This window comes from Schistocerca cancellata, chromosome 2 (genome assembly GCF_023864275.1).
Source record: "Schistocerca cancellata isolate TAMUIC-IGC-003103 chromosome 2, iqSchCanc2.1, whole genome shotgun sequence".
NCBI classification, from domain to species: domain Eukaryota; kingdom Metazoa; phylum Arthropoda; class Insecta; order Orthoptera; family Acrididae; genus Schistocerca; species Schistocerca cancellata.
Genome location: NC_064627.1, coordinates 562,536,545 through 562,563,794, shown reverse-complemented (window position 1 = coordinate 562,563,794; position 27,250 = coordinate 562,536,545). Strand labels below are relative to the sequence as shown.

Below are 27,250 nucleotides of genomic sequence, written 5' to 3'. Positions count from 1 at the left end.
ATTTATGAGTAAAGTTATTAACAGATGTCTATTAAAAGTGACAATACTGCCAGTGAAACACATGAAGGAATCCTTGAAGGGGCTGGTGGGCAGATGATTCAGAATTGTAATGAACGAGATTGCAGTCTGCGTCATGGTTTCATTTTTTTAAATGTGGCATTCATTATATTTCTGCTTCTACAAATCCAGTTGCTCTCAGAATTAAATTAATTTACACCTGTCATGTCGTTACATTGACATCTCATTCTCGCTCGGTGGCAAGAAAACCTGTCCAAATACAGTGCGCACAACCAAACAATTTCCTTTGATGTAACGACGCTTAGCGAAAGGTGTTCGATGTTGCTCTGAAATGGCCATATCATCGCGGTTTGCCGTTCGAACTGAACTCGACGCACTGCACCGAACTTCTTTTCTCGGTCTTGGCGGTGCAGTGCGGCAAGTGTGGGCGCGGGAAGACGGAGGAGTAAAGCACGCAGTGGAAATGTGTAGATTTACGACCGCCGGAAGAGGACTAACAGTTAGACGTCACTGGCGAAGGTGATACTGAATGGTTCTTGAGACTGCTATGATGTCCCATGAACTATAAAAATTGCCAGGTGGTTTGGCTTGCATGCCTCAGAGATACCAATAGTCGTATCATAAGGGCAACCGAAATAGAGCGGACTTTTCTAGAGGCCAGACGAACGTGTGGTTCCTGAAGAAGGGGAACAACCTTTTCAGGAGTTGCAGGCGCAAGAGTCTGGATGACTCACTGATCTGGCCTTGGAACACCAACAAACATGGCCTTACTGTGCTGCTACTTCGACCGACGGAAAGCAAGGCGAAACTACAGCCGTTATTTTTCCCGAGGCCATGCAACTCTACTTTATCTTTAAATGATGGCGGAATTCTCTTGGGTAAAATATTCCGGAGGTAAAATAGGATCCCATTCGGATCTCCGGGCAGGAAATATTCATGAGGGTGTCGTCATCAGCAAAAACAAAACTGGCATTCTACGGGTCGGAACGTGAAATGCTAGATCCCTTAACCGGGAAGGTAGGTTACAAAATTTAAAAAGATAAATGGGTACATTAAAATTAGATGTATTGGGAATTAGCGAAGTTCGGTGATGGAAGAATGAAGTTCTCGTCACATGAGTACAGGATTACAAATACAAAATCAAACAGGAGTAATGTAGGAGTAGGTATATTAATGAACTAGAAAATAGAAGTGCGGGTATGCTACTACGAACAGCATAGTGAATTCAGTGTCGTAGTTAAGATAGACACAAAGCCAACATCCACCACAGAAGTAAAAGTTTTTTATTTTTTCACTTCGAAGCACCCATCTTTGGGGTACTTCAGATCAATCACTTCTTTGATCCTTGTGCTCTGTTTTCCTCCCAATAGTTCTTCATTCTATCTGATCTCTTCTTTCCTTCCTCCTCTGATATCTGAATCGGTTTCTTGGTGTTGATCTTAACTTGGAACCTCTTAGTTTTGTCTTTGGCCACTGTCTTGGTTGTACCATTTCTTAATATGACTTTGATAATCTGGAGTTCTCTCATATCCTTTTTCACTTCCTTAAACTAACTGGGTTTAGTCCTTTTTTGTAAAAGAAGTCAAAGATTTGTTTAGTTAGTCCGTCGGGATTCATTCGGAGTATGTGTCCATAGAAATCAATCCTCCTTTTCCTCATGCTTTCCGAGAGTCTCTCCGACTTTGCATAGATGGCTTCGTTTCTGCAGAAAACTTGTTTGGTGTTTTGGAATTTGGGACCCATGATCTTCCACAAAATTTTCCTTCCTCGATTTCCAATTTAATCGTGATTCCTTTCTTTTTTGTTCCAAGCCTTATTCCTCCTCTAGTTCTTGCATTCCATTCCCTCACATCTTTTTCGAGGGCACAGTTAAACAGCAGGGGTGAGAGACCATTCGCCGGCCGGAGTGGCCGAGCGGATCTAGGCGCTACAGTCTGGAGCCGCGCGACCGCTACGGTCGCAGGTTCGAATCCTGCCTCGGGCATGGATGTGTGTGATGTCCTTAGATTAGTTAGGTTTAAGTAGTTCTAAGTTCTAGGGGACTGATGACCTCAGAAGTTAAGTCCCATAGTGCTCAGAGCCAAGCCAATCATAGATAAATTTATGCATTTACAACAACAAAAAATATGTCGGTAGAAAACAAAAGTGGCAATATGAATTTTGCAGTACCGTAAAGTTATCGCTTTGACACTAAAGGGTACTGAAAGTAGCAAGACGAATTTTGCTCGAGCGTTGTATTACGATTCCCTTATTGAGTTTCTATCTGCCTGCTTGCAGCTCTGCTACAAAAGAATTAAAAATCTGGCGATCAGCGAGTCTCGAAAGGCAAACGAAAGCAGCTTGCACCTGGTAGGCAAGCGCATTACCTTTTTTTTCATCTCATTTTATTCTACCTTATTCGTTGAATTTGTTCGTGGCGGACGTGCGATGACACCCGTTCCAGTTGTTAATTGATCCTTTCATTCAGTTTTTTTGTTACAGACAGTAGCTTAACCCTCTGGCCGAACAGGCTGAGCTACCGTGCCGGCCATTACCTCGCAGCTAGCGAACACGTGCAACATCCATGTCTTACTTATTGGCCCAGTAGGCACTAGGACGGATAAATCGCAACATAAGAGACGAAAGTAGTTGTATTTGCTGTGTGGAACGACTTTCGTGGAGTCAAAAGCATTAACTGATATCCTTTTTTCACATCTCAAGAGAAACTCATTCCCCATTATGCAACTGAAATGACATGATAATATCAAATGAATTTAGCAGGATAATTCTGTGCCATCAAGGAAGTAACTCGTCGGTCACGGAGTTGCCAAACATAACCTGCGTTGTTGCCAAGTTTCAGTTATGCCACCAGGAAGGATACCAGCTGATGTGTTCTGTGAGGGACCGCGGAAGTGACTATAGCTGCGTTTCAAAGTTGTGGGTAGCAAAGGCCGATATATCCTAGAGTGTAATTACTTTTAATACACCGATGTACTTAGTGCAAACGAAACGTCATAAATCAATAACTGCGACAGTTATTTGTGTTTTACTGTCTTAATTCGACCGAACCCTTGAAAGCGTATTCACCAGATGCGATTGACAATATTGGAGCTTCTCCTGTGGTTGAGTTGGCAACGTATCTTTGCTATACAATATTGTTATTGAGATCACGGTCATTGGCACACCAGCCAGATGACAGGCTTGACCTGGCTCGTTGTTGTCAGCTTTTCTGACGGATATTCTGCCGTTGCTCGAAATGTAAAGATATAACGTGAATTCCATGTGGCGAATATCTGATGTTTCTATTCTTCCCTCTCTAACATTCAAAAAATAGTTACAATAAGCACCGCAGTATGAACTCAAGTGTTTCGTAGGATTCCTATAATTAATTTCGTTGTGATCGTTTTCAACGACATTAGAGGAGGAGCAAAACCATCTGACTTGAAATCTACTTTTATAGCGGGATTTGATCTTTCGCTGCGGTTGTAGTAACACACCCAGTGAGGTATCAAGAATGTGAGCATTCACTCATTGCTGTAGTACAGGCTAGGGCAGAAAGAAGCAGGTTTCCCACAAAGCAAATGATGAGAGACACTGTAATTAGCGCATAAAATAACCATCTCGCAAACGTAAATTTTCCAAATCGCTGTCACTTATTAAACTTGAATTGTTCAGAAAATTACAACTATATCTAGTGGAATAAGTAGGTTAATACAGCTCCAATCCGTCACTATCAATGAGTTGCCAAACATTTTGCGAATAGCAGTTAAGATGCAAAACATGTGTGTGAGTGTGTGTGTGTGTGTGTGTGTGTGTGTGTGTGTGTGTGTGTGTGACGTTTCGGACGTGTCTGAAAGAACAGACACTACGAATCAAAACAGAGAGGACAGATGTCCAGACTGTCCCAGGGCGTTAAAACACAGCTATGGAAGCAGATGAAAATTTGTGCCTGACCAGGTTCTAACCCGGATTCGTGAATTCGTGGTGTCCGAAAGAACAGACACCACACATATATGCATATGCAGGGTGTTTCAAGAGGAATACTAGATATTCTAGCAGGTGGTAGTATACCGTATTTACTCGAATCTAAGCCGCACTTTTTTTCCGGTTTTTGTAATCCAAAAAACCGCCTGCGGCTTAGAATCGAGTGCAAAGTACACGGAAGTTCTGAAAAATGTTGGTAGGTGCCGCCACAACTTACTTCTGCCATCGAATATATGTAGCGCTACAACAGGCATGTTTTGCAGGCACAAAGATAAATACTGGCGCCAAAACCTCTTCGTCAGTAAATAAATTTTAAAAAAAGGTGGAAAACGAGCTTTTTTCTCCGCCCCGAGTTTCTACCACTGCACTTTCATACATTATCCAACGAAGTAAATAGAAATTTCGTATTGTTCATCTTCTACCAGCATTTCAATGTACTACGAAAATCCGACTGGCAAGACTGTTTGGGATGTTTGTCAATATGGGAAACTCTACGTCCTGAATTTTTTCCTACCTGTGAGAAGAGATGGTTGCTACTAGGAACTTTTATGAATTGTGAATCACATGCAGTATTCTCTTCACAATAAGAATAATATGAATATAAACATTTTGCCATGTATTCTTTCGTGTTTGCTGCTGTATCATTTAAATCCTGTCTGCCTAATAAACTACGAAACTACAGCGAGACAACAGCAAACGCGGAAGAATACACATATCATGTCATGTTCGTCATATTCGTATTATTCTTATGCCTAATAGTGATACAGTCAGAAATGAAGCACGGCAATTGACTAGATTTTTAAATCTAAGATGATTCTAATTTCTGTGCAGAATATAATGTACTAAAGAGGCGTCTGCAAAGATTTTCAAATGGTGAAAAATGTTCGCTAAACTCTCGTTCAGAACATCTTCCATCATATGCAGTCTATTATTTGGTTCTTGTTGATCATTATCAAATAAAGCAGCAGTGTAAGTAACCTCGCACAAGAGCAAGCCACGCCGCGAGCGGCGACAGGCCGTAAACACTCATTATCAGAATGCGACAAACAATGCAAGACACAGTACAGTAATGCATTTTCAGCTTAGAGTGACGTAAACACATAACGGCACTTATCAGATCAAAGAAAAATAAGCAATCAATTCAAACCAGACGAAGCACGTGAAAAAGGAAGGGTACCCGTATAAATACGGACGGAGCGCCTGAAGTATAGCAATGGCTACCTGGTAAAGCTTAACTGCTAAGCTTACAACTCGAACCAAACTACTGTAGCTGTATCGTCATTCATTCGACCTAAATTGTGTCTCGTATTATAATGGACCAACATTGTTTCGATTTGGAGGTGCGGCCTAAAACTTTTATCTCCCCTTGAATTTCGAGTCTCAAATTTCGGGTGCGGCTTAGATTCGGGAATTTTTTTTTTCCTTTATTTCGAGTCTCATTTTTAAGGTGCGGCTTAGATTCGAGTGCGGCTTAGATTCGAGTAAATACGGTACACGAATTGCATTTAAAAAATTCCATATAAATGTGGCCACTTTTATTGAGTACAGTGATGCAGCTGTTAGTGCGTAACCCTAAAAGACTCAAAGCAAAGGCAAGTGAGGACGTTCAAAGTTGATTTTCAAAAATTCCCCCATCAACTACAATGCACTTTTGACTTCTCCTGATAATACCACGTGTAGCTCTTCAGAGGTCGTCTTTGCGTTCTTTTATGAGGGCTGCACTATTCATAATACGAACGATCAAATTGGCTCTTGGGTTTACGTTTTCTTTGGAGTCTTCACCTTTCAACCATCCCCACTGGCAAAAATCTAAAGGGATAAATTTAGGGGGCCTTCGTGTCCAAGAAACGTGTCCATATCTACTGATCCTTCATCCGAGAAATGTTAGGTTGGGATGATATGTCACCTGACGACTAGAATGTGCAGGAACCCCGTCATACTGGAGGAACATACTCATTCTTGCTGCCAAATGACTCTGGAAGTTCATTTTCAAGCAAGTGTAGACAATCGGGCCCTGTAAGGACCGACAAACGAAAGAGAAAATGCATTGAACCCTGCTGTTTGTACCTCAATAAATATTGGACACATGTTATACGGCATTTTTTGTGTATACTACCACCTCTCACAGCATTTACTATTCCTCCTGAAACATCCTGTGTAATTATTCAGGTCTCGATGGGTCATCGATAGTATTCAGTGCTAGACGCACGTCATCGTCCGAACCCTCGAGGGAATACAGTGTGACTGCGAGCAAGTGGAACAATGGAATGGACGGAGGGGGGGGGGGGTTACCGCATATGTGGTTTGTGGCAAAGATGGCAGGTTGGCCATTGTGTCCAGATAATGCAATGGTAAGCACATCTGCCTAGTAAGTGGGAGGTTCAGTTTCGAACCCCTGTCAGGCACAAATATCCGTCTGCCGCCATTTCTGTATTTCAACGCCCTGTGGCAGTGTGGACGTCTGTCCTTCGATATTTAAGACGCAATTGTTTTTTGGGGCAATACACGTGATTTGCGAACATTTGTCTTGCCATCAATATAACGGGACTCCAACGGTTCGAATGGTTCAAATGGGTCTGAGAACTATGCGACTTAACTTCTGAGGTCATCAGTCGCCTAGAACTTAGAACTAATTAAACCTAACTAACCTAAGGACATCACACACATCCATGCCCGAGGCAGGATTCGAACCTGCGACCGTAGCGGTCGCTCGGTTCCAGACTGCAGCACCTAGAGCCGCACGGCCACACCGGCCGGCCGACTCCAACGGCACCCATCCCTTAGTCATTGCTTTGTGGTAGTGCTAACCCATGTCACATACGTGCGAATCAGATTGTAGCGCATATTTTGTAAAATAACGAATGGTCAGTATACAAGTATATACGAACAGTAGAATCAGGATTGCAGCGAGCTGATTACTTAGCCAAGTGCAACATAGAGAGTAATTGTGTAGTGAGTCATTTCAGCTGCATAACTGCCGGTAATATTTGTCAAGCAATTCACTGCAGAATTAGTGTAATACCCGTACGATGATCTCTGTAATCATGCTGTATCATTAGCAGTCCGTGAATGGAGTACTATGTTCGTTGTATCAGATTACACCAGCTTATGCCAGATAAACAGAAGTGATGACTTAGTTAGTCAGCGCTGGATTACGTGAGCCACCATAACGTTACTGTAGGCAGTTTGACAGCATAACACCACCACATGCACTGAAAACCTGTATCATTATCATCACACAGTTGTTAGTCGCAGTGATTATAAATTGCTGATGTTTTTCAAGAACAGCGGAAAGCGCATCCTGAATATGAAGTTCCATTTGCATTGGGCCTAGGACAGAAAGAATCCTAAATAGCAGTAAGAGGTTACGCAGCGAAGGGAGGAGTCTACGTATTGTCTCGAGTTCTTGCAGTTTGATATTTATGTAATTCCCGATGGTTTCACACTAACGGGTTATTTTGGCTATCGAGATACTCATACGGGAATTGTCAAAGTGTAATGGCTAGAACACCCAACTACTTTAATAACACCTCATTTTGGATTGAATATAACTAGGAAAGCGACGTTATCTGACTTTCCGTCCGTATCCTGTGCTTACTGAATGAAGTCTGAAGTGCACTCAGTGTTGTGTTGCCCACCCCATGAATTCTGTAAAGTGTTTTGGCAGCTGTCAGTCATTGCTCAATACAGACATGTGCAAATATGCTCACTGTTGCAGGAGAACTCGTCCTTGTTGCATTTTCTTCCATACCGTAATTAGCACAATAACATAAGGCTCATTCTGCTGAAGAACTTGATGGCCACAAGTCCTTAAGTAAGAATCAGCGAGCGGTAGTATTGCATGACAGGAAATAGACTGTTGGACAAAATAATAGAGAGCTCCCTGCTTTTTGCGTTTCCGATGGGGCCTACGATAAGAATCTGGTGTCATATTACGCTTCAGAACCCTAAACTGTTTCTTTTTTCACTTCATACTAAAACAGAACCTATGATACGGGAAGAGGAAATGACTAATATGCTTCCCAGAAACTTTAGTATTTTGTCATAACATGTAAGCTTTCACGGTCGGCGTCTTCATTAATTCTTATATGGGCAATTCAGCCCGGAAGTTTTAATTAATGATTTAGTATTTTGTGTTTATTTTCTCACTTCATACTAAAACAAGGGCGTTGACATGAGAGGAGGAAATGAAGTATACGCTTCCAGGACATAATATTTCCTTGTGTGCTACTACAGCGTGTATGAAAGCTCTGCAGTTAATTTTTGTGGGTTGGATAAATTTTAATATCACCTCACATTACTTTGTGAGAAGGTTCCTATTTTCCTGGGATTCAAACAGAGTGGACATTTCATCACTGGTTAATATTCTCATGACTAATGACAGGATACCGTTCCAATTGCTCCATGGAACCTGTGAGTAGAGTCTCACGTTGGTTACTATTAGAACAAGCAGGTAGTGAAGTCCGCTCACTGCAGTCAGAGCTAAGGTCATTTCTTTCTGTTTATGGCGAAGCGTCTGCTGCAGTGTCCACGCTCAGCCAACATGCGGCGGCATTGGGCACTGCTAATCGCTGCACTTGTCGCGAACCACGACAACAAGAGCGCACTGTCTCTGCTAACGATATTATGGAGTTAATAACGTAATATGCAGGACATGGGTTGAGTAAAAATTCAGTTTGTAATAACTAGCCATTGCATTAAAATACTTTATAGTTATCTTAGATGCAATATTTATTGTTGTTTCTCTCTCTAATATTAATAGTATTGATTCAGATTGTGCATGAACACGAAAACACACACACGTTATTATTGATTTCAGTAAGAGTGACGACTGCTGTCTGTTAAACAACACATGCGCCAATTAATTCCTCAGTTGGCGTCGAGTGGATGAGATTTTTCATGTCCATATGGGTTTTGTGGACGAGTATACGTTTAGTAACCAACCCACCCACCATCACTACGTAAGATTTCTCGAAGGTGTCGATGCATTGATTCCACTAAGGGCTCGATAGTGTAGCGTGATGGTTTACATCCTACCACACGTTTTCCATATTCGTCCAAAGGTCGCTTGCATTTGTAGGTCCACATGGCAATGACTTCGTTATCTATGCCCACATATTCTCTATCGGGTTGAGGTCCGGTGATCGTGGAACAAACGGCAACATCTTTATCCTCTCTTGGCCCTGAAACCAATATGGCAGTGCTCTGCTCTGGTGGATGGGGCCATGGTCCTGTAAATAAATTTTTATCTCGTTACTTCATGTATTTATACTTAAATAACGTATTTCTAATAAGCTCATTGTATTAGTATTTTCCGTACTGCTTAACAATTCATACCCTCTCATAGACAAGTGATCTAGATTCTACAGTCCAATTAGGAATGTCGTTTACCGTATCTATCATATGATGAGAGTCGTAGTCGGAAATCTACATTAAGACAGGCTGGCTGAATCCGATTAACACGATCTGGTATCGAACTGAAATGACAGAAATCGGATAATTTGAACGTCTGTATTGTAACAATGCTGCACACATCAATTACTTTGATGGAGTAACAGGTAGCAACTGTCTAAGAAAAATAAGCCTAAGAAAAAGTGGCGAATATGTCTACCTGCAGTAAGGTAACGTAATTATAACCTATATTTATGTAATGCAAACACTGAATCGAAAAAAACACATCTGTTTCAGTGGTGGAAAGATAGATCAAATCGGATTTGCTGATGTAATAATGATAATAATAATCCCGTATGAGGTTGTTAGATCCTCCATCGGGCGCCTCCCCAGGTGGCAGATAGGGGACTCCTCCCAGATAAGGGTGGTACCGAGGAAATCAAATACTTGGGGTGGATCAAATACTAATAATCCTCAATGGCTATTCAGCACTTTAAACCCACAATCCAGACACGTCTGAGAGAAAATAACCAGTCCTCTGGTCAGCATCTGTTAGCTCAATGAGCTCGGCTGAAAACATTTGGTTCCAAAGGCTTCAACAACCTCTGGTCCTATCCGGTCCTGGTATCATTCAGGCCAAACTAATGAAACACAAACAAACGCGAACATTGCAAGTAATTTCACCTTTAGCGCAGGTGGTACACAACCCGCCCGTCGACAGGCGTACAACTGCACTTTCGGATTCTGAGGAGTCCAGGCGAGCACAGCAGAGAATATCGGAGATATCTGGTAAACATTCCTACAAGCAGAAAACATTCATTCGAACACTAAATATCAATACATTGATCCAAAAACGAAAACTACATAATCTCACATAAGAAATCGACTAACAACATGTTCTCATCCTTGCTTTTCAAGAAACAATGACTATCGCATCCTCAAGAGCAAAACACAACAAAAGGCAGCGAAAGGCGCATTAATCTTCAGCATGGCATTTCTCGTACACAGATCCATCATCAACTCTGTTAAAGTAATCACAATCATCAACAACCGACTCATGACTATGCGCATTCACAGCGCCAATAAAAAATATACACTCATCAATGCACATGCCCCCACCAACATCAAAAATAAGAAAAAAACCCGAAAATGTCGAAAAATTCTGGAACATACTCGAAAAAACCATGAGCAAAATTCACCAAGACGATAAATATCCTAATGGGGGACTTCAACGCTCAATTTGGAACAGGAAAATACTTATAGAAAAATTATCTGTAAAAATTCAGCACACCAAAACACTAACACCAATGGCACACTTCTGATTGACATTTGCCAACAACAAAATCATGTCTACTCACTTTAGGAAGAAACCAGAAAAACAGAAAACCTGGAAATCCCCGATCCAGCACATTGGTGAATACCAGATCGACCACGTTGCCGTCTCCTACGCCAACTACAGAATCATCCAAGATATTCAAGTTCGACGAGGCGCGAACTTTGACTCAGACTACTACCTCACACGAGTTAAGGTGAAATTCTCTCCGAAGAGAATTCACCTCAAAAATCTCAGCATTCAAAAATTCGACACATCCAAAATTCAAGAAACCAAATTCAAGAACCCAGCCTCACAGAACAATGGGAAAAAGAACCGACGAACAACTGGAATGACTTCTGCAGCAAAATTATTAGAAAAGCCAAATAACTAACCCTACTTAAAAAAGGCAAAACACTCATCTACATCTACCTCTACCTCCATACTCCGCAAGCTACCCGACGGTGTTTGGCGGAGGGTACCTTGGTACCTCTACCGGTTCTCCCTTCTATTCCAGTCTCGTATTGTTCGTGGAAAGAAGGATTGTCGGTATGCTTCTGTGTGGGCCATAATCTCTCTGATTTTATCCTCATGGTCTCTTCGCAAGATATACGTAGGAGGGAGCAATATACTGCTTGATTCTTCGGTGAAGGTATGTTCTCGTAACTTCAACAAAAGCCCGTACCGAGCTACTGAGCGTCTCTCCTGCAGAGTCTTCCACTGGGGTTTATCTATCATCTCCGTAACGCTTTCGCGATTACTAAATGATCCTGTAACGAAGCGCGCTGCTCTCCGTTGGATCTTCTCTATCTCTTCTATCAACCCTATCTGGTACGGATCCCACACTGCTGAGCAGTATTCAATCAGTGGGCGAACAAGCGTACTGTAACCTACTTCCTTTGTTTTCGGATTGCATTTACTTAGAATTCTTCCAATGAATCTCAGTCTGGCATCTGCTTTAGCGACAATCAACTTTATATGATCATTTTAAATCACTCCTAATGCGTACTCCCAGATAATTTATGGAATTAACCTGTTCCAGTTGCTGACCTGCTATATTGTAGCTAAATGATATGGGATCTTTCTTTCTATGTATTCGCAGCACATTACACTTGCCTACATTGAGATTCAACTGCCATTCCCTGCACCAAGCGTCAATTCGCTGCAGATCCTCCTGCATTTCAGTACAATTTTCCATTGTTACAACCTCTCGATACACCACAGCATCATCCGCAAAAAGCCTCAGTGATCTTCCGATTTCATCCACAAGGTCATTCACGTATATTATGAATAGCAACGATCCTACGACACTCTCCTGCGACACACCTGAAATCACTCTTACTTCGGAAGACTTCTCTCCATTAAGAATGACATGCTGCGTTCTGTTATCTAGGAACTCTTCAATCCAATCACACAATTGGTTTCATAGTCCATACGCTCTTACTTTGTTCATTAAACGACTGTGGGGAACTGTATCGAACGCCTTGCGGAAGTCAAGAAACACGGCATCTACCTGGGAACCCGTGTCTATGGCCCTCTGAGTCTCGTGGACGAATAGCGCGAGCTAGGTTTCACACGATTGTCTTTTTCGAAACCCATGCTGATTCCTACAGTCTCTAGAAAAGTCATTATACTCGAACATAATACGTGTTCCAAAATTCTACAACTGATCGACGTTAGAGATATAGGTCTATAGTTGTGCACATCTGTTCGACGTCCCTTCTCGAAAACGGGGATGACCTGTGCCCTTTCCAATCCTTTGGAACGCTACGCTATTCTAGAGACCTACGGTACACCGCTGCAAGAAGGGGGTTAAGTTCCTTCGCGTACTCTGTGTAAAATCGAACTGGTATCCCATCAGGTCCAGCGGCCTTTCCTCTTTTGAGAGATTTTAATTGTTTCTCTATCCCTCTGTCGTCTATTTCGATATCTACCATTTTGTCACCTGTGCGACAATCTAGAGAAGGAAATACAGTGCAGTCTTCCTCTGTGAAACAGCTTTGGAAAAAGACATTTAGTATTTCGGCCTTTAGTCTGTCATCCTCTGTTTCAATACCAATTTGGACTTCAGCTGCGATCAAGCCATCATCAACTGCCGACTCACCTTTCAAAAACACACACAGCAACAAATCGACAGGAACCCTACAACACATCCTAGACATCCGCAAACAGTCAAACAGAACTACCAGAAAAACCAAACGTACCTACATCACCGAACAGCTGAAATCAGTTGAGGACAGTTTCAGACACTACAACAGCAAACCCTATAGAACTTTCGCAGACCAAATTAAAGGTTACTCACAATAAAATTTGACCTTCAAGAAACAAAATGGAAAACTCGCCCTCACTAATCAAGAAAACTGTGAATAATTGGCATACTACTTTTCCGATCTCCTTAACTACCCCGAACCACCCGTACGGTTCCCACACATATCCCGAAGGTATACAAAATCCGATGCCGATCCACCGGGCCAAGAAGAAATCCAGCACCACATCAAAACACTCAAGAACAGAAAGTCGTCAGGAGATGGAATCATAGCAGAACTACTGAAAAGTCTTGGACCACGATCACTACAGAAAATCACACGGATCATTAAAGAAATCTGGCGAAGTGAAAAACTCCCAGACGACTGGAAACGTGCAATGTGCACTGATCCACCTACTCCACAAAAAAGGAGACAAATCTGACGCATTCGGGAGGACGACGGTTCAATCCCGCGTCCGGCCATCCTGATTTAGGTTTTCCGTGATTTCCCTAAATCACTCCAGGCCAATGCCGGGATGATTCCTATGAAAGGGCACGGCCGAATTCCTTCCCCATCCTTCCCTAATCCGATGAGACCGATGACCACGCTGTCTGGTGTCCTTCCCCAAACCAACCAACCAACCCCACAACAAATCTGATGTGAGTAACTACAGAGGAATTTCTCTCCTTTCAGTCCGTTACAAAATCATCTCCGAGTGCCTCTTACAACGCACAGAAGGACAAGTCGAACGCCTAATTGGTGAATACCAAGCGGGATTCAGACCACACAGATTTGTTCCCACCGAACAAATTTTCAACCTGAAATCCACACTGAAAATACGAGCCATAAGAAATCTTTCAACCATCTGCACGTTCGTTGACTTCAGAAAGCCTACTACTCCATCGATCGACAATTCCTTTTTAAGATATTCGAAGAAATTAATCTCGACCCTAAAACACAACGACGCATCCATCAAACCCTAACAGACACAACTTCCAAAGTCTAATTCAACGGAGAAATCTCACAACCCTTCTCCATTAAGACTGGCGTCCGGCAGGTCGTTGGCCTCTCCCCATTATTCTTCAACATCGTCCTAGATAAAGTCACCAAAGAATGGTAAAAAGAAACGAGAAACAGAAACATCTGCAGACCAACCAGGCCAGGAAGACAGCACCATAACATCGACGTCACACGCCTAGCCTTTCCTGACGATCGTACGATCCTTTCCGCAGATGAACAAACAGTAATTCATCAGATCGAGGTCCGCAAAGAATGTGCCCAGAAAGTTGGACTACAAATTTCTTTCTCAGAAACCGAATTCATGGCCACAAAACACAAAATCTGATCACAGAATATGGCACAATAAACAAGTCAACTACTTTAAATACTTAGGTGAAATCATTGAACCAACAGGTACAGAAAGATCACAAAAAAACACGTGAATTGAAAATGCGGAAAGCATATGGAAAAATCGCGGGCATCTACAAAAAGAAATGTTTGAACATCAAAACCAAAATTCGAGACTACACGACTGTTATCAAACGTGAAACACTCTGTGCCAGCGAAATCCTAAACCTGATTTACGAAGGGGACCTCGAGAATATCAAGAAAGCTGAAAAGAAAATCACCCGAAAAACCCATGGGCTAAAACTCACAGATGAAGGTTATCGTCTAAAATCACACACAGTAATAGAAAAATACTCCAACATCGAAACAGATTTCCGCAAACGACGACTGAATTTCTACAGTCACATCAAGAGATTAGATGACAGCTTACTAACAAAGAAAATATTGATGTATCTACGGAAACTAAAAACCACAAGTCTGGATCAAATAAGTCCAAACTGATCTCAAAAATGCCGCAGACATCGACGACCGAAAAGTCTTCAGACATAAAAATCCACCGTTGGGAAATTGTACCAGAAGATAAACCTAAAGTATCTAGGACAGAATGAACAGGAGGACGTCGCGCTAAACACATCGAGATGATGAAACAGTTCTGGAAGAACAAGAAAAATAACAGCAACAGATCATAATTTGCTTTATGTGATCCTGTATGTGTCTAAACAATGTAAATAAGTTAATAATAATAATAATAATAATAATAATAGTAGTAGTAGTAGCAGCAATAGAAAATTCAGAAAATAAAAATGACCATTCAGTTGCCCTCCAATGCCTTATGAAAGAGAAGAGTCAAAGTAACATCTCATTAACCAGACCACAGAATGGATGTCAAAGAAGAAAATTACTAATGAGATCAACGCAGCAGTGGGAACTAAAAGTTAATCATGTCGAGCCCTTCATGTACGTCGAATGTGGTCGTTAGTTAACGACAACAGTGAATAGAAGAATCGTAATAACAAAGCTAGCATTTATAGCCAAGACATTTCAACAATTAAACACATCAAAGAGGTAATACATAAATGCAATGCAAAATCATCTGTACGGGATTTACACCTCTATAACTCTGTGGAATCAAGCAGAGAACTTTCTGGAAGCAACAGTAGTTTACAGTCACTATGACAATATGGATGGAAACAATGAAAAATCTGAAAGCACTACGAGACGCAAAGAAAGGCAAATGGAGAAAATAAACAGAAGCAAGATGCAAATCATTTAATACATCTTTATATACATCATTATCCTCATCAATGTGTTTACGGACAACGTGTGTGACTAGGAGCTACGAGGGCGAAGAGGAATCTCTACTTTCAGGACATCATGACCAGAACAAAATGCAACAACGATATCGGGAATATCAAGAGAGTACCAAACAACGGAATATAATGGTTTCTTCAATAAATTGTAGGCCATAGGACAAGAGTGAATCAGTATTTGCCAACTATGAAACAGCTTTCATGCTACTAGTTGTTCATATCTGCAGGAAATATATGTCTCCTTGAGGATACAGCAGCTCAGCGCTTGGCTTCATTATATTTTCTAAAATTTTAACATACGCCTCTCCGTTGAGGTTCCCCTCAATATGCCAGCTCCCCGAGCCGAGATGCAGCCCCAAACACCAACAGAAAAGCGTACACTTCTCTCTCTTTCCACGAGATATTTCGGACTGACATGCTCTCCCCGTGGCCGGTACACCTACAATATCAAAAGCGTTTATATGTTAATAAAAACGCTGACGAATTCAACACAACCACAATTGTAACAAAGGCGATATCAAACAAATTTAACGACAAAATAAGAAAAGTATTTTACAACAGCTACTCTGCATTAAAATATCGTTAAGTCACTTCTAACGAAAAAAATTTCATTTACGATACTATATACAATAATTCTATTAATATCTCACCTGAACCGGAGCATAGGTAACAGAAGAAAATATTTTCTCGTCTGGAATTACTACTCTGCTTGAGTCAAACTCGATATATCTTCCGCAAAAGCTATACAGTCGATCTTCTGATGGTCATGCGTTACTTCATAGCAGCTCTTCGGCATAAAAGTCCATGATCTTTCAGTCTCCTTCTCACAGTTCTTGCACTACCAGCAAACTGAGAAGCCTCCCCCATTTGACGGCAACTGAGGAATGGATTGGAGTATATATTGTCGAACATACATTGGTCGTCCCTCTCACTGGACGCACGGACTCGTCCACTCCCACTCTTCCTCCCGATACGGCCTGTTTAGATATATTTTTTCCACCAACGCCTGGCCGTCTTCTTCGGTACTCCGCTCCTCTCATCAGCTTCAGACGAGCAGTGATATCCATCCTCAATCAGTGTGATAACACCACCTTTTGACCCTTGATTCCACTGAGCGTGCATTATCACTGGCCCTTTTGAAAATCAATTTTGAACGTCATTTGCCTTTAATTTGAGTTTGTAAGGGTTACGTTAAAATGGTTCAAATGGCTCTAAGCACTATGGGACTTAACATCTGAGGTCATCAGTCCCCTAGACTTAGAACTACGTAAACCTAACTAACCTAAGTTCATCACGCATAGCCATGCCCAAGGCAGGATTCGAACTTGCGACCGTAGCAGCCCCGTGGTTCCGGACTGAAACGCCTAGAACCTCGACATAAAAGTTTTCTGGGTTTGGTACCGCGTCATAATGTATAAACTACTGCTTCTGGAGAAAAACCAACGTATCGGCCACGATTGCAGCGGCCTTCTTCTGGGTCTAATGGTGCGCTCTAGCTATGCAGTGTCTTTTATATTTTGTTGTTAGTGTTCACTGCGCATGCCATTACGTCAAATTTTGAAAGGTAGTTGGTTTCATAACTTTCTTAAGGAAGAAGGAGAGGGAACTTTATTTTAATAGGTTATTGCGTTGGAGGGAGAACGTGACCTCCGTTGTCTATTGGCTCTTGTGTTATGTACCATGATTGGTGGTCACCGTCGAATGAGAAGTTGGCTGCTGTTTACCAAATGCTGGACATCGGCCGCGCGGCAGCAGTTACTCGCCGGTAGTGCTCGTGCCTCGTGTTGACAGTGCGGTCTGTTGGCCTCTGATTGCTGGCAGCCAAGATGGGGCAAGCCTGAGTCCATCCTCGCTGTTCATGTTGTTAGGGTGTTTCAGTATGTCGATGGCCTCTCTGATTTTGCGTTTCGTCATAATTGGCTGCTTGGTCAACACACAGGCTTCGTTGAATTTCATTTCTTTTCCACAGTCATGGTGATGTTCTGCCACTGCGGATTTGTTGTGTTGCCCTAGAAGAATATAACGCTCGTGTTCCCGAATGCGCGTTGCTATTGGTCTACCAGTCTCGCCGATGTATGCCTCTCCACATTCGCATTCCACTTTGTAAACGCCTGCAGTGTGTAATGCATCCTCCTTGTCCTTGGTGGAGTCTACCACGTCCTGGATCCTACGACCACTATAGAAGACAGGCTGCACTCCAACGCGGCGAATGCCTATCCGGTCAGTAACGTTTTTCACGTAGGGTAAGCGCACTGTTGGCTGCAGTTTGTCTATTTCTTGCTTATCTTTCATGATTGTGTTCGTCGACAAGACTGTGTTTATCGACTTATGGCTGTAGCCATTGGCTAGAAACGTTGTGCGTAACCTTTTAAGCTCAGGTGTGGTGTTTTGAGCATCACTTAAGCGCTGCGCACGGATTTCCAAAGAGCGGTGACAGAATGCTTCTGCGCTGGGTGGTGGTAGGATTGCGTGTGCAGGTACCTGTCTATATGTGTAGGCTTGCGATATACTCTGTGCCCCAGTGTGCCCTCCGTTTTCCTGTACACTTCGACGTCTAGAAATGGGATATCGCCATTCTTTTCTACTTCCAGCGTGAACTGTATCTTCCTGTGCATATTGTTCAAATATTCGTGAAACTTGTGTAGTTCCGTTTCACCATGAGACTATGTAGCGAACGAGTCGCCCACGTATCTGAACCAGCAACGTGGGCGTAAAGGAGCTGAACCGAGGGCCGTTGCTTCAAAGGCTTCCATGAATATGTCGGCTACCAGCGGAGATAAGGGAGACACTATTGCTACGCCGTCTGTCTGCTCGTAGTATTTTCCTTGCCATTTGAAGTACGTTGATCAGGCACAACTCAACCAGGTCGCATATGTCTGGCGGGACGTGCTCCTGAAGGATGCGGACAGTTTCATCTACTGGCACGTTCGTAAACAGTGATTTCACGTCAAAGCTGACCATGATGTCCGTAGGTAAAATTGTTTCTCCCTTTAGGCGTTCTATAAAGTGTGTCGAGTTCTTCACGTAAGAGTCCGTCTTGCCAACTAGACGTCTTAGTTTGCAGTCTAGGTACTTTGCCAAAGTAGGCGAATTGATCCCATTCACTATTGGCCTCAAACGACAACTTTCCTTATGTATCTTTGGAACACCATAAATTCTAGGAGAGACTGGTACTCTGGGAATAAGACCCTTGGCTGTGTCAGCGTCAAATCTCGAGTCCTTAATCGGGGCCTGCGTCTTTCGAATTATCTTCGCCGTAGGGTCCGCCCTTAGTTCTTTGTAGATGGGATCATTTAATAATTCTTTCATCTTGTCTTCGTACTGCAAGGTGTCTAAGATGACAGTAGCATTGCAAACCCAGAAAACTTTAATGTCGACTGACTCTCGCCGCGGAAGCCTACGCAATTATATTAGCGCCTAGAACCTCTGAATCACCACGGCCGGCGCAGTATAAAGGGAATTATCTTCTATGTTCAATCAGACTGATAACTTTAGACGAGGGCCGAAGTGTGATTAAAAAAAAAATGTAAAATGAAAGGAGACACAGTCGGCCGCGAACACGCCACAAGTTTAAAATGCACAAGGGCTACCTTTTTTTTTGACATTTTGTTCTATACTGTTCGTTGAATTTGTTCGTGGCGGACGTCCGATGACACCCGTTCAGGTTGTTCGTTGATAGGTTTACCCAGTTTTTTTGTTACAGAGGGTAGCTAAACCTTCTGACTGAACACGCTGAGCTACCGTGCTGGCGTCACAAAACCGCGGGCTCACACACACTAAGAAGATCTCGGAAGTAGACAATACTTCCGCCTGACACTTCCGCATCTTACAGTGTTGCTAGATTATGTAGATGGCCGGTTGTCAGGGGCGGTCGGTTTTATTGGTCACCTTAAGTGAACGACTGGGACTTAGTCTCCGTGGCGACTGGCCTGCGGTCAGTTTTTACATCTAAGACTGTACATTGTTACCACATGCTGTCGTTTCCATGTTTTTCATGTTTTGCATTATACTTTTTTTATTTCACAGTTTTTCATCTGCAATGGTATAGAGCATAATGCAGAAAAGTTATTTATTTCGAAATTGTACGGCTGGGGATTTTGTGCTTAGGCCTAACGTTAATTAATTCTATGAGGAAGAGTGCATGTTTGTATCTGTCTTTGTAATACGTTTCCCTTATTTTTTCTGGTTCCCAATTATCTTAATACGAAAAACTGCGCTACGTGACTTACAGTGTCACCGTTTACAAACTACAAATACAAGATGGAGGACAGGGAAACAGCTGAACGTTTTCTGGGTGGGAGGTTTGAATTTTTGTGAGGTGTACTTGCCATTTTGTGTGTATGTGCATGTATGTGTGTGTGTGTGTGTGTGTGTGTGTGTGTGTGTGTGTTTGTGTGTGTGCATCTAAGTAGCTGAAGGTCTGTGGGTTTTGTTTAATTATTTAGTTTCGTGTGTATGTTTGTTTGTGTGTGTGTTTTCAGGCTAGTGCTGCCTGATAGTTCCTTGAGGACGAAGAATAGAGTTCCATTGCAGGGAGCTGTGTATAAAAAAGCAACAGCAGGAGTACAGTATTCCCACCAGTTCATAATATACTACAAAAGAAATGAAAGAGACAAATAACAAATAAACAAAAAACACAGACACACACACACATGCATACTGAATGTCCTCGTTGCAGCCGCTCCCTCTGTCCCAATCCCCAGCACCCTGCTCCACTCCTACCTTCTATAGCACGTTTGTCCAATCTTTTATCTCACCTATGCCACATTGGAAGAAGACGAGTATTTTTGGGTTGCACATAATATGCTTAGTACTAACAATAACTGTAGAGAGAAAAAAAAAAGAATGATATGGCTCACTAACAGAATAGCATCGTATAGAGAGAGTTTCAAATAGAAGATATCCAATTTCTTGTAACTTTAATTTTTTAATTATTTTATTGGTCGTGTGACAGGTGCTTAATTCTTGGGCCGCAGTGACACTTGCTTTGCGCCACATGCTGCGAGTTGGACACCCTCTGCTCTACAGCTCTCATGATCTCTCAGCCACTCTATAGCTAGTGAGCAAGACATATGCAGTGGGCAAGGGGATAGCTTATGTGTAGTGATTTATAAAAGTGACCTATACACTGGACATTTTCATCTAGTGCCTACAGAAGAACAAATGGATAAGTGAAAAGGATAGAGAAAACTATATGCTTGTAAATAGTTAAACAATTTAAATCAGCTGCCTAGGATGGCTACAGATCTAACAAAATGTGTATAATTAAGTAATTTTATTTATATTATAGACCACTAACGATGCCTAACTTGAATAGGAGTAACGTGCTTGGTTATTTGCCAAAGATGGAATTTTTCCTACCTACATGACAAATATAACTGCAAATAATATTACAAACATTTTATGGGTGTGGCGTTGCACAGCTTTAATGAATGTTAAGGACTATATCACGCAGTTCACGGGCGTAACAGTGTATTTTATTAGAGACGATCGGTCAAAGATCGAATCGTCATCGAGTCCAGAAACCATCTCAGCTTTGCATTTGCGTAACTAGAATGACGATTATAGGATGTGAATTGTTCCATCACTCATAGTAGCTATATATACGTAACATTATGTCCATTCAACCTCATAGAGTCTGTGTCATTACACAAACTAAAAAATGTTCAAATGTGTGTGAACTGCTGAGGTCATCGGTCCCTAAACTTACACACTACGTACGCTAACTTAAACTAACCTATGCTAATAACACACACACTCATGTCCGAGGGAGGACTCGACTCTCCGGCGGGAGGGGCCTCGCAATCCGTGACATGGCGCCTCAAACCACACGACCACTCCGCGCGGCTGATTATGTCCAACTAATGTTCTTGGCGGAGCAATGTACGTTTGTTATTCCAATAACGGAAATGCATAGCTGGGATGGTTTCTGGACTCTATGATGGTCGGATTTAGGGCCGAAATCGACCGTCTCTAATAAAATATCTGTTACAGTTGTGTATTGCATAATGCAGCTGTTAGCCTGCAAATAATAAGTTTAGAATTTTTATTGACCGGTTATCCGCAGGCGGTCTCTCTTAAATTTAGGTAAACCCAGTGTATTCAATTCTGTACGTTATAGGGTACTACAATACTCATTATGTGTGATAAAGTCTCATTATACATGTAACTAGTCAAGTAACTAACTATTTAGTATACTGTCCCCTACAGTCTGTATAGTTCTGAAACTGAGCCCTTTGGTCTGATGAAGTCTACACGTAACTAATCAACTAACTATCTTAGTTGACTTTCATCTAATGTCTGTATAGTTCTGATATTGAACTCTTTTATGTGCCTAAGTAGATAAATTAATCCATAGTCTAATACAGAATTCTTGTTTTTAATGCTTTTGGACCTTAAGTAATGTGATAAACGTGTTCGAAACAGGTACAGATCGGCTTCACGGTGGAGGAGGAGTTCTACAAACTGTACGAAGTGTGCTTCGACACGGAGGAGCTGACACCGTTGTATACAAAAGCCACCGTCATCGCCGGCATCAAGGGCTTCCAGACCTCCTTCCCCAGACCCGATCAATGGGAGCAGGGCCAACTGTACGGCTCAGTGGACATGTCAAACCAGTACAGGACTCAGCGGGATACCCTCGTGAATCTGCTAGGTGTCACCCCCGAGAACATGAGCAAGAACTACCTCAGCAGAGGACACCTGGCAGCCAAGGCGGACTTCGCGCTCGGTGTGCAGCAGTCGGCGTCCTTCCACTACGCCAACTCGGCCCCACAGTGGTACGCATTCAACTCCGGAAACTGGAACCAGCTGGAGTTGGACGTGCGCGACTTCGCCAGCAAGAACAACTTCGACCTTGAGGTGTATACGGGCACTTACGGTACACTGCAACTAGAGGACAAGAACGGCAACCAGACGGACATCTACTTATACGTAGGCACGTCGGGGAAGAAGGTGCCGGTGCCCAAGCTCTTCTGGAAGGTCGTCTACGAGCCGAAATCTAAGCGGGCGATTGTGTTCGTGGGCGTGAACAATCCCTACCTCAGTTCCAGTAAGCTTCCAGAAGAGTACAAATTATGTAAGCAGGACGCCTGCAGAGTGAACTGGCTGCACTGGAAACCGACCAACCAGACGGCCGGCCGGGCTTACTGCTGCGAGTACGTCGAATTCAATGCCAAAGTGCCTTACCTTGACCTCGCGGTGGAGGGAACCTTTTCGCTGTCCGGCGCGGAGTCGACGTCGGCTCTTAAACTGATGACCATCGCCTGCAGTGTGTGGCTGCTCGTGCGACTCTCGTACAACTAGGATCACTCACAAACTGCTCGTCTCAGTTCGAACTACTTATGCCTCCCAGACATTTCCCTACAAAGCATGACGACTAACGACGCTATCAAGGTTTAGCACTTGTGTTTTGCGGAATATCGTCTCACAAGTAAACACGCTGAATCTGGTGTACTGTCGTAGTGTTATGTAAACCTGCACGTCCATTGCGTCTCGACGCCTACTTTAGAATCTGGTTTTGAATTCAAATATAATTTATGATATTAAACTTCAAGACAGCTCAAGTTCAACGTGCTGATATTGGCTGGCTACCCGCATATGATAACTCGTTAGCAAGTGATCCACGACCTCATAAACGGATGCAAGTGTGTTTGCCAGTAATTGCGGGACAATTGATACGGCTTTCGGTTGTTCACTCGATGCATCACTGCCCTAACAAAGGCACAAGGTGTACAGGACTGGCTCAATTCCCGTCAGTATCTTTCGACTAGCTATTAGTCAACGAATGATGCCATATTAATGACATGATGAAGCCCCTCATTTTTCGCAATGGTATGGGCATCACAAGTGACAGTTTCCTACAGCAAGCCATGGTATGTGGTACTGCTATCCACATGGTGAAACAAAAGAACGAATATAATAGATGACTATACTGATATCAACAAATGTAACAATGTAATGTTGAAATATAACTTCTCCATTTCACACAGAAAGAAATTTCTTCATAAAATAGATTGTAGTACGATGTAGTTCACATTTAGGTATGACCTTCAAAAGAAAATCCAGCAAATGAAGGTAATGAACTGAAACGTGATAGACCGAATGTACCTCACTAACCATGGTGGCTAACAAACAGTGCTGCTTTTTGGTTGACATATGTTGCTCTTGAATTTGTGTGTATAACGAATAAAAAGTATTTAATATCACAAATCGATGAAATTGTTATCAGTTTACCTATACACCAAAAACTAAACATATTTACATAAAGATATGAAATAAAGTAAAACTAAAAGTTCAAGAAACAGTATCAACTTTTATCACTAAATTCATATTTCAATCGTTTTCCATAAACTACCGTAACATTTACATTTTTTGATTATGCGCAAGAGATGTGTGTGAGAAAAGTAATGAGACTGTAAACCCGGCGATCGATTTGTCAACGCTGTATTGTTCTATTTGTGTAGACCAGTGTGTTCATCCCTTCCAGATGCTCAGTCCGAGTTTCAGCTCCGTACAACGATCGCGTGATTTTTGAGAGAGCCGTCAGTAAAGTTACGTTTTTGTTATGTGTTACGGAATGGAACATCGGTATTTAGAGCAACGCCATGCCTCAAGTTCTGTGTTAAACCTGGGGAACGCGAGTGTGGTCCTTGAAACGTTGAAACAGAGCTATGGGGAACATTCCTTATCAAGTGCTCAAGTTTTTCACGAACTCTTATAATTTTTGGAAGGCCGAGAACACACTGAACGTGAATCTCGGTGAGGGAGACCTTCAGCTTCAGAAACCGACGAAAATGTACAACGCGTGCACACTCTAGTGAGATCAGACAGATGTCTAACAGTAACGATGGTGGGTGACCTATTAGACTTCACTGTAAATCAAATTTTGACCGAAACTCTGAACTTGTGAAAGGTTTATGCCAGAAGGTGCCGAAGAACCTCACAACTAAGGACAAGGACAATGAAGAAACATGTGCGTTGATCTTCTTGAGAAGATTACCAATGACCAGAAATGATTCAGTCGTGGGATTAAAGGTGATGAATACTGGATTTTTGAGTACGATCCTGAGGTAAATTGACAAAGTGAGAAGTCACATACTGACAACTCTGCTGGAACGAAAACAGCTCGAATGAGCAAATCAAAGATCAAAACAATCCTGGTTTGCTTTTTGACAGTAGGAGTATCATGCATAAAGAGTTTGTTCTTGCAGGACAATCTGTCAACCAAGTGTTTCACAGAGATGTCCTTCAAAGCCTTAGGAAGAGGGTCAGTCTAGTGAGACAGGACATTGCAGATAAGTGGATGCTGCGTCACGACAGTGCCCCATGTCATATGGCCATTTCTATTACGGAATGTTTGACCACAAAAGGCTCTCCTCTTGTTCCACAGTTTCCCTGCTCACATGATCTGAATTCTTATGAATTTCTTATTTTCCCGAAAATTGAAAACATGTCTTAAAAGGACGTCATTTTGGGACTCCTGAAAGCATTCAAAAGAATGTGATAGACATGTTAAAAGTTCTAGCAGCTGAAGCCTTTCAGCGCTCCTACGAAGACTGAGAACAACGACTCCGCCTGTTTATAGCTGCCGAAGGGAACTACTTTGAAGGAGAGAATATTGTTGTTTGAAAAAGAAAAAAGAATTGGTAGATAGAAAATTAGTCTCATTACTTTTCTCACACACCTCGTGTGTTGGGTATAAGTAGAAGAGACAAAAAAGCAAATTTATCAGGAACCAGCCAGGAGCGAGAAGTGTAATTTTGACTAAACATAAATTTAAAGGAGTGGAGGAGGCGGAAAATGTAGCCAGGCGAATGGATGGTAGATTCTCCAAGGGAGTAAGAAAACACCGAGACGAACATCTAGTGAAAAAATACGTTAGAAAACATGCAGGAACAACATGTAAGTACATAACAGAGGAGAGTTACCTACGGAAAAGTCTAGAGGAGGCACTGGATGTAAATTCGCTGATGAGGACCATGGTGAGTAAGATTTGCAGTTTTAATTGCTCTAGTGCTGGAGTAATGTCTTAACTTATGCTTTCATTTGACTGGCGACTGTCTCACGCTTGGTGACCTGTTCATCTTGGCCACCCCAAATAACTTTTTGTCCAGTGGCCAAATAAGAAACGTATCGAGCAAATGTTGCTTAGGAACCAGAAAAACACTTAACAGTATGATTTTTTTCTCTTGTAACTATGTTTATTACGAAGAAATCAGCAGCACTAAGCATTTTAAATAGTACCCTATTGTTTCATTTCATAACGCACTTCATCTCCTCCAGACCTGTTCAAAAATGTATCACATCGTAACATTAAGTAAACATGACGTTATTAAAAACAGAACACAAAACGGAGCTGACTCTCTTCCCCTGCACTAGCACTTGCCGGAACTGACAGTAAGCAAATGGAAGCGCAAGGAAACTGCACACCGCTCATTTAATCATATATCTCCAGTTGAAAGTCTGTGAGACTGCAATGTACACCAACGAAGAGAAGGCAGAAATGTTACCCATCTACGGAGAATGTAAATTAGCAGAACAATAACAGCAGTAATGATTTCTTATCTGCAAGTCCGGTATATGCAGTACAGTACTGAAGTACTTTCTTGTTTGTTGTGTACGTTAAAGGCAGTCCTTGATTAAGACCTATATCGTCATTACTATTCTTTTTTTGCGGTTGAAAGACGGCGCAATGCTACTCAGGCAGAGGAACCCTACCGAGAGCGCCATCCCGGCAAGAATCCATATTCCCGACAGATGTTTTCTCGTCTTGTGGCGCTTCAGAAAACGGGAAATTTCAACGCAAGAGAACGGAATAGCCGTAGAAGTCGCACAGACGAAGTTACTGCTTGAACAGGAGACTGGCCTCCCTAAAACTAGTGCACACCGTATTCTAGCGCTCCTACCTTGAACCAAAATAACGTAAAAGTTTTGATGACGCAGTTTTGAATCAAGAATTCCTTTACTGTACTTAACATATCGTTTAAAAGTACTGCAGTACTGTACTACATGTACCAGCATTGTGAATAGTAAAACATCATTGCTATTACCGTTTTGCTAACTTACATTCACCGTAGCTGAGTAGCCAATGTATCTCCTAATCGTTGCCATGCACTGTACTGACAAAAACGTTTAAGTGAAAGCGGCTGACTAAACTGCTGATGTGCATTTTATGCATTCACATCCACATGAATATTCAGCAGTTCTCATTCAAGTGCTTGGCAGAGGGTTCCACTCTCGAACAGTGCGTGGGGAAAAGGAACACTTAAGTCTTTCTGTCCGAACTCTGATTTTTCTAATTTAATTACGATGGTCATTTCTCGCTGTGTAGGTGGTACTCAGCAAATATTCCTGAATTCGGAGGAGAAATTTGGTGATTGGAATTTCTTGAAAAGATCTCGCCGCAAAGATAAACGCTCTGTTTCAATGATTGTCACCCAACTTGCGTCTCATATCAGTGAAACTTTCTCCACTATTTCGCGGTAATAAAAAACGAGCTCTTCTTGTCCTAGCTTTTTCCATTTGTTTGCTGTCAGCTCCAGCAAGTGTGAGAGTTACGTTATTCTGGGTACCTACACGGTGTGCTATACAGGAGGGTCAAAGTCAGATTTGTGTGAGGTATTTAATGAGGTCATGTTTACGTGCGTGGTACACTTTGATAC

The 27,250-nt window shown here is 42.2% G+C and overlaps 1 protein-coding gene across 2 annotated transcripts in view; it reads left to right on the top strand.

The window, feature by feature from the left end:
- LOC126162153 (uncharacterized) overlaps positions 1 to 23,760 on the top strand; it is a 140,086-nt gene extending 116,326 nt beyond the window's left edge. For both annotated transcript variants that reach the window (XM_049918456.1, XM_049918455.1), the window contains exon 3: positions 22,014 to 23,760. In XM_049918456.1, coding sequence (XP_049774413.1) covers positions 22,014 to 22,892 — 879 coding nt within the window. In that variant the 3' untranslated portion in view covers positions 22,893 to 23,760. The remainder of the gene's footprint in view (positions 1 to 22,013) is intronic.
- Positions 23,761 to 27,250: the final 3,490 nt, after the last annotated feature.